This window comes from Lissotriton vulgaris, chromosome 10, assembly GCF_964263255.1.
Source record: "Lissotriton vulgaris chromosome 10, aLisVul1.2, whole genome shotgun sequence".
Classification (NCBI taxonomy): domain Eukaryota; kingdom Metazoa; phylum Chordata; class Amphibia; order Caudata; family Salamandridae; genus Lissotriton; species Lissotriton vulgaris.
In genome coordinates this window covers 559,547,102-559,561,094 of record NC_141698.1, presented here as the reverse complement: position 1 = coordinate 559,561,094, position 13,993 = coordinate 559,547,102, and the positions used below count along the sequence as shown (strand labels likewise).

Here is a 13,993-nt window from a genome sequence, read left to right as displayed (position 1 = left end):
TCAGAACTCTCAACTGAGGCACTCAACATCCAGGACTTGCCATTCGGATCTTGGCGCCTTGTATTTTTGTTTTGTTTTTGATGGAAGGGAAAGAACAAAAAACAGACATTGAAAAAGGCTCAACAGTGCAGGGCGCCTTGTGCTGGTTCCGACCTATTCACACATCGGTCCGCTACTGACATCACCTCATAAACCAACGGGGCACCCCACGCCGACTTTCGGCGCAGCATTGTAGGATGGACACACCAGTGCGGCAATTTGATGGACACCACCTCGGTGCCATCCAGATCTCGGCGCGTTCATTCATTCAATAGCGTCCCCCTGCACACATTCAGGGACCTGGTCGTGTCTTCAGAAGAAACGCATTGTAGGAAAAGAAGCAGAAAGGAAAAGGCAACAAGTTCCGCCGGACCTAGTGAAGCTGCAGCAGGTGCAAATAAGCTTCAGACAGTTCTACAAGCACTGCTCAGAAATCTCAACTGAGGCACTCAACATCCAGGACGTGCCATTCGGATCTTGGCGCCTTGTGCTGGTTCCGACCTATTCACACATCAGTCCACTACTGACATCACCTCATAAGCCAACGGGGCACCCCACGCCGACTTCCGGCGCAGCATTGTAGGATGGCCACACCAGTGCAGCCACTTGCTGGACACCACCTCGGTGCCATCCGGATCTCAGCGCGTTCGAGTCACTGTGCCGGAAGAGTGACCGGAACTCAGCTGAACACGCCGTCTTTCGGCGCAGCATTGTAGGATGGCCACACCAGTACGGCAATTTGCTGGACACCACCTCGGCGCCATCCGGATCTCGGCGCGTTCGAGTCACTGTACCGCAACAGTGACCGCAATTCAGCTGGACACGCCGTCTTTCGGCGCAGCATTGTAGGATGGCCACACCAGTGCGGCAATTTGCTGGACACCACCTCGGTGCCATCCGGATCTCGGCGCGTTGTGCTGCCTTTGGCCTATTCGCACATCGGTCCGCTACTGACGCCGCCTCACGTGCCAACGGATTTTCTACGCTTTTTGTAGCCCTATGTCGCATAACAGGTCATGTGACTTGTTTATAAAACTTTTCATTGGTTCATTTTACTTTTGGTTTCCTAAAGATGGAAGGCTTGGTCATATGACCTAAAAATAACACTTTTCATTGGTTTAGAACATTTTTTTTTCCCAAACGATGAAAGCCCCACCTTGTTTCTGGATCATTCAGACTGAAGCTGGCGTCAGCATGAGAGCACCACCATCTCGTGGCTCCGTCGTGGTCATTCCGCGAGCAATCATGGCAGCCGCTCCCCACCGAAAGCCTGCGGGAGTTGGGAGCCCCCAAGACTTTTATACAATCTTCACGGCTGAGGGGACGCTTTTCGAGAATGGAGCCCAAGCCCTAGCAGGCAAGCATCCGACTTCCAAGGTGTCCCAGGGCCATTTCAGTGGACCAGGCCCAAAACCGAAGAGCCGTCCGCCATTTTAAGAGTCATGTGGCAGCCGCCTATCGCTGCACCGCAAGAGTGGGAACAACTCAACTACATGGTGAGCGAGACGCTGTAGTCGCAAGAGCGGGCGGTAAACAGCTGAATGGCCGCCACCTGGGGAGGCCCGTTCACGCCGCCTCCCCCCCCCCCCCCGGGCCGCCGCACGCCAATTTTTGGAGCAGCATTGTAGGATACCAAAACCAGTGCGGCAGTTTACTGGACATCACCTGGGTGCCTGTCGTACATGTTGTGTCAGCCATGTGACACTGGACACAGACCGCTACTGACGAGGCCTCCCCCCGCACCACCCGGGACGCCCCACGCTGTTTTTCTGTGCTGCATTGTAGGATCCCTAAACCAGTGCGGCACCCAGGCGACATCACCTGGGTGCCGTCCAGAACTCTGCACGTTGTGCTGCCTTGGGACTATTCGCACAACAGACCGCTACTGACGAGGCCTCCCCCCGCCCCACCCGGGACGACCCACGCCAATTTTCGGAGCAGCATTGTAGGATCCCTAAACCAGTGCGGCACCCAGGCGACATCACCTGGGTGCCGTCCAGAACTCTGCACGTTGTGCTGCCTTGGGACTATTCGCACAAAAGACAGCTTCTAACCATTGTTGCTTTTTGTGTTAATAAATGTTTAAATGTTTTTAGTTTTTGTTCTGTTCATTATCGTTAAAAGTTAATAAAGTTTTATAACCTTACTTTGTTGGAGTGTTATCTATTTTTTGAAAAACGGGTGAATGGGGCCTTGAATCGGGTTATTGTCATGTGTGGGCTTTGGAAGTGTGCTGCTGCAGGATCGGACATTTCAAACTCAAATGCACGTTCTTTTTCTTACCTTTCCGAAGCATGGAGCGCAATAGCAAGCAGAGAAAGGGTGATGCACGTGTTGAACACTACCTGACCTGGCAAGTTGCTGGCAGTGCCCCCCCGCCCGCTCCTGAAAGAGGGCACACACACACCGCCGCCCCGAGTACTTCAGAAATCTTTAAAAGACCATGCGCTTGTTCATGAGGCTTAAATGGTTTATCACCTCTTCTAGAACCCCTACATCGACCCTCTGACGTTTCATGGAAAAATTACCATGTAACACAATACCAAGCCCTATCAGCTGAAACCCCCAAGGAATCGTGGGGCATATTAGCAAGGGGGTTTATCTCCGCTTTTTTGGCTTTAAAAACCATGAAAGCGGAGATAAAATTATTTCCCTATTATCAAGCTGTCGCTAACACCAGTTAGTGACACCTAAAAGGAGATAGCGACCATCTTGGGCCCGGCTTTGCATGTCAGTGATACTTATCACTAATGACATGCAAAGTGGCGTGCCAAGATGTTAGCGACTGGAAACAGTCCCTAACATCGCTACCTTCTATTACCAACTTTTGGAGATATTCGCACTAAGCGCGAATATCTCCAAAAGCTAACACCTGCCCTGAGCAGGTTTTAGCCATGTTATCCAATGGGAGGTGGATAACATGGCTAAGAGCATTAGGTCGATAATACATGAATATCGCTGACTTTTCTGCGATAATAGCAAGGTTTATCTGCGATAAAAATCGCCGATGTGCGGCGATAATTTTTGTCTCTAAACAAGTTATAGACAAAAATTATCGCTAGTTGTTAGTAATATGCCCCCGGGTTTTTGCTTGCAGAAATCGGGAGGCGGGAGACTAGCACTGAAATCAGTACTCACACGCCTGAATCAGGAGGATTGGCATGTCTGAATTCTCTACAGCTGGGGCCATAAACTACATCCGCAGGGGTAGGTGATAGCCTGGGACCAGCCTGGCATCTAAAATGGCTGCCGTGCACGACAAAATTGTGGCATTCGAAAAAAGGCAAGATGGCGCAGCCGCTGGAAGAGATATATCAACATATATCAGCCTCCTCAGCCACCCTCAGGAAACATAGGGGATTAGGATATGTCTCCCGCACCCCCTTATACCTAGTACTTTAATTAACGAAGCACAAAATGGCGAATTCCCGTTTCGCTACCAGTTTGCGGCCCGTGAAGCGCTTCTACCGTGAAAAATCATTTTTTTTTTATTTTCCCCACGGGACCCTTTAATAACCCCAACAACATTCCTAGGGGGTCAAGAGAGGGATACCTTGCCCCCTTTCATTAAATTCCCCCTTAGTTTTTCACCTTTTCTTCTCTCTCGATCCTACCGAGAGACAAGATGGCGGCCGCTCCGGACTGTCACGCAGCAAAAAAAAAAAAAAAGCTCACGCACAGCCGCTGGAAGAGATGTATCAACATATATCAGCCTCCTCACCCACCCTCAGGAAACATAGGGGATTAGGATACGTCTCCCGTACCCACTTATAACTAGTAATTTAATTTACGAAGCACAAAATGGCGAATTCCCGTTTCGCTACCAGTTTGCGGCCCAGTTCGCGGCCCGTGAAGCGCTTCTACCGTGAAAAATCATTTTTTTTTTATTTTCCCCACGGGACCCTTTAATAACCCCAACAACATTCCTAGGGGGTCAAGAGAGGGATACCTTGCCCCCTTTCATTAAATTCCCCCTTAGTTTTTCACCTTTTCTTCTCTCTCGATCCTACCGAGAGACAAGATGGCGGCCGCTCCGGACTGTCACGCAGCAAAAAAAAAAAAAAAGCTCACGCACAGCCGCTGGAAGAGATGTATCAACATATATCAGCCTCCTCACCCACCCTCAGGAAACATAGGGGATTAGGATACGTCTCCCGTACCCACTTATAACTAGTAATTTAATTTACGAAGCACAAAATGGCGAATTCCCGTTTCGCTACCAGTTTGCGGCCCAGTTCGCGGCCCGTGAAGCGCTTCTACCGTGAAAAATCATTTTTTTTTTCTTTTCCCCACGGGACCCTTTAATAACCCCAACAACATTCCTAGGGGGTCAAGAGGGGGATACCTTGCCCCCTTTCATTAAATTCCCCCTTAGTTTTTCACCTTTTCTTCTCTCTCGATCCTACCGAGAGACAAGATGGCGGCCGCTCCGGACTGTCACGCAGCAAAAAAAAAAAAAAAGCTCACGCACAGCCGCTGGAAGAGATGTATCAACATATATCAGCCTCCTCACCCACCCTCAGGAAACATAGGGGATTAGGATACGTCTCCCGTACCCACTTATAACTAGTAATTTAATTTACGAAGCACAAAATGGCGAATTCCCGTTTCGCTACCAGTTTGCGGCCCAGTTCGCGGCCCGTGAAGCGCTTCTACCGTGAAAAATCATTTTTTTTTTCTTTTCCCCACGGGTCCCTTTAATAACCCCAACAACATTCCTAGGGGGTCAAGAGGGGGATACCTTGCCCCCTTTCATTAAATTCACCCTTCGTTTTTCACCTCTTCTTCTCTCTCGATCCTACCGAGAGACAAGATGGCGGCCGCTCCGGACTGTTTAGAATGTTGACAGACACCGGAGAGCCAATCAGCTTTCTGCGCGCAAAGTTCCGATAAGCGAAAAGTAAGCGGACCGGATCGCTGCCCAGAGCGCTGTTACAGATATATATCTTGATTTAAACGTTAATTTCTCAAAAACTACTGGAGCACATATATTGAGACCTAGCAAAGGCACATCGGGCTAACAGTCCCTACAATTTTGCCAAGTTTCGTGCAAATCCATTCAGCCGTTCGAGCTAAAAGTGAGTCCAACCGCCCTATGGAAAACTCAATGCAAAAAACGCGTTTTGGGACCCCCCTTTTTTCTCAGCCCCCCCTTGACGAAACCCCACCAAATTTTCAGGAGCTGCTCAGAAACAAAATGTGCCATTTTCCTGAAAATTTCAGCCGATTCCATCCACAAACGCCAAAGTTATTAGACATAGAATTTTCAAAAGTCCCATAGGGAATTTATCCTAACTATATATACCTACTGGCGAACGCCAGTAGGTAATATATATATATATATATATATATATATATATATATATATATATATATATATATATGGTATTAGCAATAAAAGCTATAAAATATTACAAGATATCAGTTAAGGGTTCACAAATGTATTCTGATCTGATTATTACATGGAAAGCAGAATATTCCACAACAACTCTCCTCCTGACTGAAATCCTATAGAAAGAGAATATAGTAGTAAAACAAAAGTTCGTAGTGTAACTAAAGTCAACTTACCACATTGTAAAGGAATTTCAAGTGGCACATGATTTCTGTTACAGAGGTGGACGAATGCTGCCACCAGGTTGCATACGGATTTCAACGCATTTGATTCACATGAATCTTGTAAGCAAATTTCATAGAATGGCACAGGGTCTACCTGTAATTAGAAAATGGCTTAGTTTTCTGTCTCTTAAAACGTGAACAATGTTGAGCAAAGTGTTTATAAAAGTGAACATTTTGCAATGATCTCTTGAAAAACGGCTAAACATCTGATACACTGAGACAATGTACAGATCATTCTCTCCCCTCACCTCTAAGACACAAATTAACTGCCACAGGATAATGAATACATTGAGGAAACATATTAGGTCTGTTTGAACCCTCTTCCATCTTTTGGGTGAAGAAGTCATATGGTTTGGGAACAGATGCACTTGACAACTCCTGTGTCAGTGCTCCACGTACAGTTTCAAGCGCAGTCAATTTACTGTTGCGCTTCCTAAATGTAAACTTCCTATAAAGCACAGTCCAAGCCCTTTAGGTCCTGAAGGTGTGTACCAGCATAGGATGAAATTCAAGAACACCACCACATTAAAAAAATAGCAGAATGCAGTCCGAATTATTAAGAGAAAAAATCCTGCATCGACTCTAGCAATGCCACCTACTCAGAGCATTCAGCAAATATAAGATGCATGATTCAAAGAATGCAAACCAGTTCTATCTACTTTATCTTTGGCTTGTGACATTCTGACCTCATCTCATCTAACCTGAATGTCCTACACCGACTCCTAACAGAGGATGAGTCACAATTCAGACTACTCTGTGTAGAGAGAAGTGGTACAGGATCACATAAGAAATTGAGAGAATACATTTTAAAGGGCAGGTAGTGAATAAAAAACAAGTACAAATTATAAAAAGCCCTTGATTCCTTGTGGGGTATAAGGAAATGATTCAGGGATGTATAGGTAGTCTGTTGTTTTTATCAGAAAATATTTTTTTCATTTGGGAAATGTAACCTGGCTTGGGATGTTCAAATTATATAACATCAATAGTATAGTGAAAGTACCTTATATTAGAAACTTGAAAAAAGATATGAAACAAAAGAATATTTGCTTTCTCTCTTTTCCCAAAACAAGGAAAGGTGTGAGTCCTAATTTAAAAGGCAAATCATATATTTGTAACCCAAGATGAAGAGGTGTAAATCTTGAGTCAGATCTGTATTTGGGGTCTCGGTATGACGATCTGATCATTTAGAAATACTGAGCTTTGCTAATGTCACTAGTTCTTCTGCTAAGCATGACACAGTCCATTGCTTTCAACATCACACTATAATGAACCATTGCAGCTGATACAAAACAGAATGGTATGACAACATGAGTAATTTGCACCAATGAATTTGTAGGACTATGATATGAACATTACAAAGAAGGGCAAAAATGTGTGATTTGCTTTCTAGGCAACATGGGTTATTTGAACCCAAGGGTTGGTGTCATATCACTGATTAAAACAGTATAACAAACAATGTAAAACTGAATTATAGCATTTACGATTGCAACATATTATTCCATTCAAAGTTGCTACGTCAAAACAGACAGAAAAACAAAGATTGGGAACTGGAAATGTTGTTTATCTAGGGTGAATACTTACAACTCTAAAGCAGTTCCTTAGTGTAGAGTGTCCTTCTTTGAAGAAAGTTTTACATATTTTATGATGAGTGGTGACGGAACACATCTTCGCTTTCTTCTGTGTGTGGGTACATTGACTACCAACCTAAAAAATATAAGACCTCTTATATCTCCATGGCCATATACTTTTCTTATGAGCAACCTATTCACTAAACCATGTTCCTGAAAACAGAAACATCAGTTTATGCATTTCATCATAACCCTGTCCATATCCAACAAGGTATAGATTAATTTCAAAAACTACAATGTGTCCAATATTTCCAAAAGTTGATTAATCTGGAATCCATAGTCACTTTCAAACCCAATATCCAGTGAAGTGAGACAACCATATTTATGAAGGTGACTTTGCCAACATGAGTTTTTCTGGTGATCACAAAATCTTTTCTTAAACAAGCATTGGCATAGCCAATAGGTCTCGCTTTTGGGACCTTATAAGTATTTAGTTGTGCAGCATAATATCCTTGCATGGCTAAACACTTATAAGGTCCCAAAGGCGAGACCTATTGGCTATGCCAATGCTTGTATTTTTATTACACTTGCTCGTCTCTAGTCTGATGGTTTCCTTTCTGCAGGGGCACGGGGAGTCATATAGGAGGGGTACCAGTCGTGACAGCTTGAGCATCACAGCACTGTCTGAAGCCTCGGCAGATGTAGTCATACGTTTGCAACTTATGCAAATATCCCCCTCCTTCCACTCTATCCAGAATCCCCATGCACACGCCTACTAAATGTGTGACTGTCACAGATTGCCTATTAGATGCACATTGTCCACAACACTGCTAGCGTGAAACGTCATCAAGGAAAATCTATGGTGTAGCCTTAAGTTAAATCCCCTGTTTTCCTTAAATAGAACACCATTTACATGGTAAGACATACTTTTCTCAGACCCACTTACAATAGGTGTGAGCTTTGTTCCTGCCCCACGTGTGATTGGACTGAACTCAGTAATGCGCGAGAGAGTGGGAAAGACATAGCACATATTGGTGAATACTAGCAAAAGTGCAGCTGGGAACCGGCACTTCTCTTGCACACAGTGCCACTACTGGCAGCAATTCAAACACGTAGTTAATACTGTGCAGCCGCAGAGTACATCTCTGTACCGAAACCTCTGCAGATTCTGACTTTGTGGCTAGGGATCCTGAGAGTACATTTTGACATTTTCCCACGAGCAACCCAGATTTATGTCTGGGAAAGCTTTGCCAAGCTTCTGATGAAAAATGCAACAACACATATAGGACACAAGCATAGCAAAAGAAAGTTCACGTCGTCAAACAAACAGAAGCACAAGAATGCACACACACACACACAGAAACTGGCACACACAGAAACAAGGAAGCAAGCAGGGGGGTAGTGGAACGTATAAATTAGCACACACAATGACAGGCACACAGGAATGGACACAAGAACACATGTAGACACAAACGGGGAACGAACACGGGAAAATAAACTTACACACACAATCAGGAACAAAGTCATAGATGTAAAGGCACAAACAAGCAAGGACACTTACACAGGGGCAAACAACACTGCAGAGACACTCGAAGCACAAACAAATGAGACAATAATAGGGACATCAGTACATACACAAACACATGGCAGGCAAATAGGGATGGACAAAAAAAGAAACAGCCACACACAGGATGGACACAGACAAATAAGGGTACCAGCAAACAGGAAATCAGACAATGGCACAATGCTACAGACACAGACAGGTGCATCGAAGAAGACACGCAATGAATGCACACAGAGACAAGAACACACACAATAAGAGTAACAGAGAGAGATGTACACATGCACACACAGGGACAGGCATGTGCACAGAAAGAAAATACATAAGGATCAATACATACAGAAATGCACGCACTGACATGCAAACAGTAACAATACTGCACACAGAAACAAGATCACACACAGTAACAGTCGCACAGGTGGACAGATGCACACAGAGTAAAGAAAATACAAAAGGACTTGTGCATAGAGGACACGCAAACACAAACAAATTCACACAGAGACAATAACAAGCACAATAACAGTCGCACGCAGAGTGAAGAACACAGAAGGACAGAGGGTCATGCTTGAAAATTGAAAAGCCTTCAATTGCAGGAAACACACACCCTTTCAGAGAAGAATGTTTGAGGCTTGAAGAAGTAAACAAATGTGAGGGGTGGGGGAAATGCACGCGCGCACGTGCTAAAAGTAAAACAAGACGCACTTCCGCAAGACGCGCTCTGTGGTGGGGGAGGGGCGGGCGCATTGTACCCGGCAGAAGCATTAGTGGCAGCATTTTGCCAGCGGTATTTAAGCCAGAAGCACTATAATAATAATAATAATAATAGGGACATTTGTAAAGCGCTGAGTTACGCGCACCGGCGTGTCCACGCGCTGGAAGTGGGAGAGGCAGCAAACAGGGAGCACAGTAGCTGAGTAGTCAGTTATTTCGCATAGAGGTAGGTTTTTAATTTCGCTCGAAAACCTCGCCATGCGGCCTCCTCGAAAACAGACGGCGGCCTGCAAGTTGCCGCTAGTGAGCACTGTTTCCACGCACAAATACAGTAGAGCCAAGTCGCAGCCATGAGGACAAGTGGCGTGTGACGTCAGTGGCTGCTGCTTGGCTGTGACTCACCGGCTGGCTCTGGGGAAGGCAGGGATTCTGGTCTCATAGAGCGCCGTCCCACTGTGGTAATGTCTCCGCTGCAAGAGATGGTCAGAGACCCCAGTAGGCAAGGAATCGCAGGCGCACGCTGTGTCTCTTCACAATTATAGTCCAACACTAAAAGGATTGGTGGGGTGCGGGGGCAGGGGGTGATAAAGCACCACACGGAAGCTTCACAGAGCGCACCATTCTGTGCAGGCAGCCAAAACACGTCCAATGTAGGTGCGTACACTATGAGCAGAGCACTCATCTAGCTCCAAGCTAACCAGGCATGTCCAGTGTACAGTAAAAAAAAATAATAATAACACGCAAGTGGTGCGCACGACATGCACGCGCAAGACAACAAAAGTGAAATTAGCTGCAGCGCCACGTCTGGCAAGTGGTGTGCGATGTGCACACACCATGACAAGAGAGGAAAGCCAGATGACGCCTCTGCTTGTGATTGTGCGCGTAACCGCACGCTCTATGCCACCCAAAAAGATGTGGTAGGCTTTTTAAAGTCCACTAACTAAATGTCTCGCAGCGCAGCGCATGAGCTGGCTCAGGCGAGACCTAAAAACCTCTTTCAAGAGAGAGGCACTTGTGCAATGTCGTAAGTAGCATTTTTAATCTTTATAGCAGCCTGCAAAACGAGAGGCTGAAATCAGATGAGATTATAATGTGATCACCCAGCCTGCTCAACCCCACAATCTCACCCACTATTTTGGGGTTAACACTACATGTAGCTATGCAAAGTGTATACCTATCCATTGAATTAAAAAAGAGTATAAAAGCTTCACAGGGCTACAGCTGGATGGTCACCACTCAGTATTCCACCCTATCTGTCCCCTAGAGCTACCTTATGAAGATTTGTGCCAAAATGCATAACATCCCACCTGCCCAAAATGTTTTCCAGCCTCAGACAGTCCAACCTTCCAGAGTGCTTTCCAGCCTTCCAACACCTTGATAGCCTACTGTACCAGCTCATCTCATTCATTATTCCACCCCAAACCCCAGGCTGCCAGAGCTGCACTCTAAGGCGCCATTAGGCATTCCACAGGATAATGCAGCCATTTCATGTTGATTGACATCCTGGAGCATGGGATGGTGGATGGCGGGGCTTTCTCCCTACATCTGGTTCAGGTATTTATAAGGGTTAAACTGTCTTTCAAGGATATTACAGCAATATACCGAAGAAATAGCTACTAATACTGTTGGAACCAATTCTGGTACTGTTTGTTCAACCATCTACCTCATCAGATGTGAGTTAGGGGTTGTTCTTTAACATGTTTACAACGAGTATCTACAGCTAAATGGCCCGAGTTTGTTACTTCTTTCTGGGCACATGTCGCAACCTTTAAGCCTAAGGCTTTTGATATAGCTTGGGGAGAAGAGGATACAGGGTATTTGGCAGACGTTCATGTTACTCCTTTATCCTAATTGCTACCTCCAGCTTACGCTTTTTTCTACCTTTGACAGTTTTACAAGGGAATCGCAATTAAATTAGTTTGGAAGGGTGTCAATAGGACACCCTTTTGCACCACTGAAATAAACATGTGTGCACATGTGGCACACATACATGCACTAAGGGCATGTATGTGCGCCACATGGCACTTTGAAAAATGCAAAAAAGTGCATTTTTCAAAGAAATCGCACAACTTGGGTGCTTTCTACATTGAATTTAAGGAATCGCAATTTGGGATTCCTTAAATGCATTCGCAAAATAAGGAATCGCAAATTTTGCGATTTCTTATTTTGCGTGTGGGTTTTTGTGTGCTACATAGTACACTGACGAAATTGCGATTGCAAACGCTGAAATTCTGAGAATTTCTGCATTTGCGATTGCAATTGGGCTACCTACATATAGCCCTTGCTTCACTAATGGGGGCCACTTTTATTCTGGTGCCCGGGCCTATTGTCAACTCTGGGTACTTCGTGCCTGTTTCAGCAATGGAATTTACTTTTCTCCTTTGTGAATGAAGTGTATAATTTGGTTGTGAGGTCCAAGTCAAGGGACAGAATTTCTTTTAAGCACAAAACAAGGGCAAGGTGCCACTGGCAAGTTGGATGCGCAGTCCTACCACGACGTACGTATGACGTAGGGGTTTGCAGAGACCACAGCGAGGAGGAGGAGGGCAGCCCGGAGACGCTGCATATAAGGTAAGTGTATTTATTTATATCTTATTTATTGTAAAAAAATATATATTTAATTAGGGGGTGGAAGCGGAGAGATAAAGATGGGGGCCCAGGGCTCAGACCTCCGCTCTGCTGCGGAGTAGGAGTTTTGCCTACACTCCGCGTTCTCCATGGAACGCGGAGTAGGCACAAATCTGCAGGCTTCGCCAGCGGAGTGGAGTTCTCCGCCCACCCTTAATTTAACTGATGTAAATGTGAATTGTAGCAGAGGCAGGTAATAGGGAAGAAGGGAAAGGTTTGACTGACTGCTAGTACAATTATAAAGCACACAGTACAGCAAAGCCTTCCTTAGGCAGTGGCGTAAGCATCATGCTTTTAGATACCTCACCTATAAGATATGTCAGTAGCCTCATGCAGCAATTGTAGAGATGTGTGTAACCTGAAGGTCACAGGTTCAAGGCCTGACACATCATGCCATCTTTTTACTCTTCTGAAGTTAATAACATTGTACCATCAAGTTGGGTAATAATTAATGGTTGTCATCACCACCTATTAGCGTGCTCTTAAAATGTAGTAATTCTTTTTTTTATGTATTTGATTTTGAAAATAGTGCAGTTCAGGGCAATACTTTGATGGTACAATCCTCAAAGAGCAATATTCGCATATTGAAAAGCGTGTTTTAAAACCGCTAACTTACCCATTCACCCCCACTCCTGCCCATTCCCAAGAAACAAGAAACACAGGATCACTTGTTTAGTTAGTAGTCTACCCCAAAACAGTACATAAAAAGCAGGTAATAATATGTCCACGTTTCCCCCGTGTAAGGTCCATCAAATTCACCCAACATAATTTGTTATCTCCAGAAAGTAATCCTGCAGCCATTTATCCCAAACTTTACAACTTTTCTGGGGCATTCCCTGCTGGCATACGTAGTATTTCAGCTATCATATACATGTCCATACCTCTCTTCCACTCATCTCTGGTAGGGCAAACCTGTTACCCCTAATATCTAGCAATATCTATTTTGGCTACCATTAGAACAAGGCTACAGAATATTAGCTGCACTCGAGGGAGGTCTACATTATTGGGGATCCCAAGGATAAGGAATTTTGGGTCCAGGGGGAAGTCAATCGAGAGCACCCTACCAAATTCTCCTCTAATGCCCATCCAATATTCCCGGATTACGGGGCAGCTCCATAATGTGTGATAAAAGGAACCCTCTTCTCTCTGACATCTCAAGCATTGAGATGTCTGAGCCCTTCCCATAATATGAAGGCGACGCCTGTCATAATAAACTCTGTGTAATATTTTAAATGTTACCAGGCACAGTCGGGTTTTGATTGCCACCTCCCGCGGATACAACAATGCGGCTTCCCAGTCTGTCTTTTAGTTCCCCAAGGTCTCTTTTCCATACTTTTGACAGCTTGCGGAGAGTGTCAGGCATATTGTTGTTGAGGGTCTTATAGATCCGGGGGATTGCCCCTTTACCCATCTCTTCAGTCAGGAGCCGGCCTTCAAGCAGGGACCACTCCGGGATACCCTCCCATAGAGTCCCTCTGCACACCAGGCGTGCCATAGTCGTGCGTATTTTAGAAATTGTTTGGCATTCATCCCGTATTCCCTCTGGAATGATACAAACGGCATGATATCACCACCCTCCAACAAATCCCTCACTTTAGATATTCCAAGAATGTCCCAGGGCCCAAATCCCCATAGCTTCTGCATTTCGGGGAGCCATTTGCCCTCCCACAACGGTGTTTCTCTGGTAGTCCTCACATACCACCAAATCATTTGAAATGCTATTTCCCAAGCCACTAAGGTGACCTGTGCCACCGGCAGCAATTGCCCTGTCCCACTTCCTCCATATATATATTGCAGATACAACCCCCCTCCACTGTGTCCGTTCCAGCCTAAATGTGGAGAGGTTGTCTGGGGCGAATAGCCAGTCTTT

At 45.3% G+C, this 13,993-nt stretch overlaps 1 protein-coding gene across 1 annotated transcript in view; it reads right to left on the bottom strand.

The window, feature by feature from the left end:
- APOLTP (apolipoprotein lipid transfer particle homolog) overlaps nucleotides 1-13,993 on the bottom strand; it is a 1,141,779-nt gene that overhangs the window by 11,910 nt on the left and 1,115,876 nt on the right. Inside the window, exons 69-70 of the mRNA XM_086941409.1 lie at nucleotides 7,237-7,359; nucleotides 5,608-5,749 (exon numbers count right to left, since the gene is read on the bottom strand). Coding sequence (XP_086797535.1) covers nucleotides 5,608-5,749; nucleotides 7,237-7,359 — 265 coding nt within the window. The remainder of the gene's footprint in view (nucleotides 1-5,607; nucleotides 5,750-7,236; nucleotides 7,360-13,993) is intronic.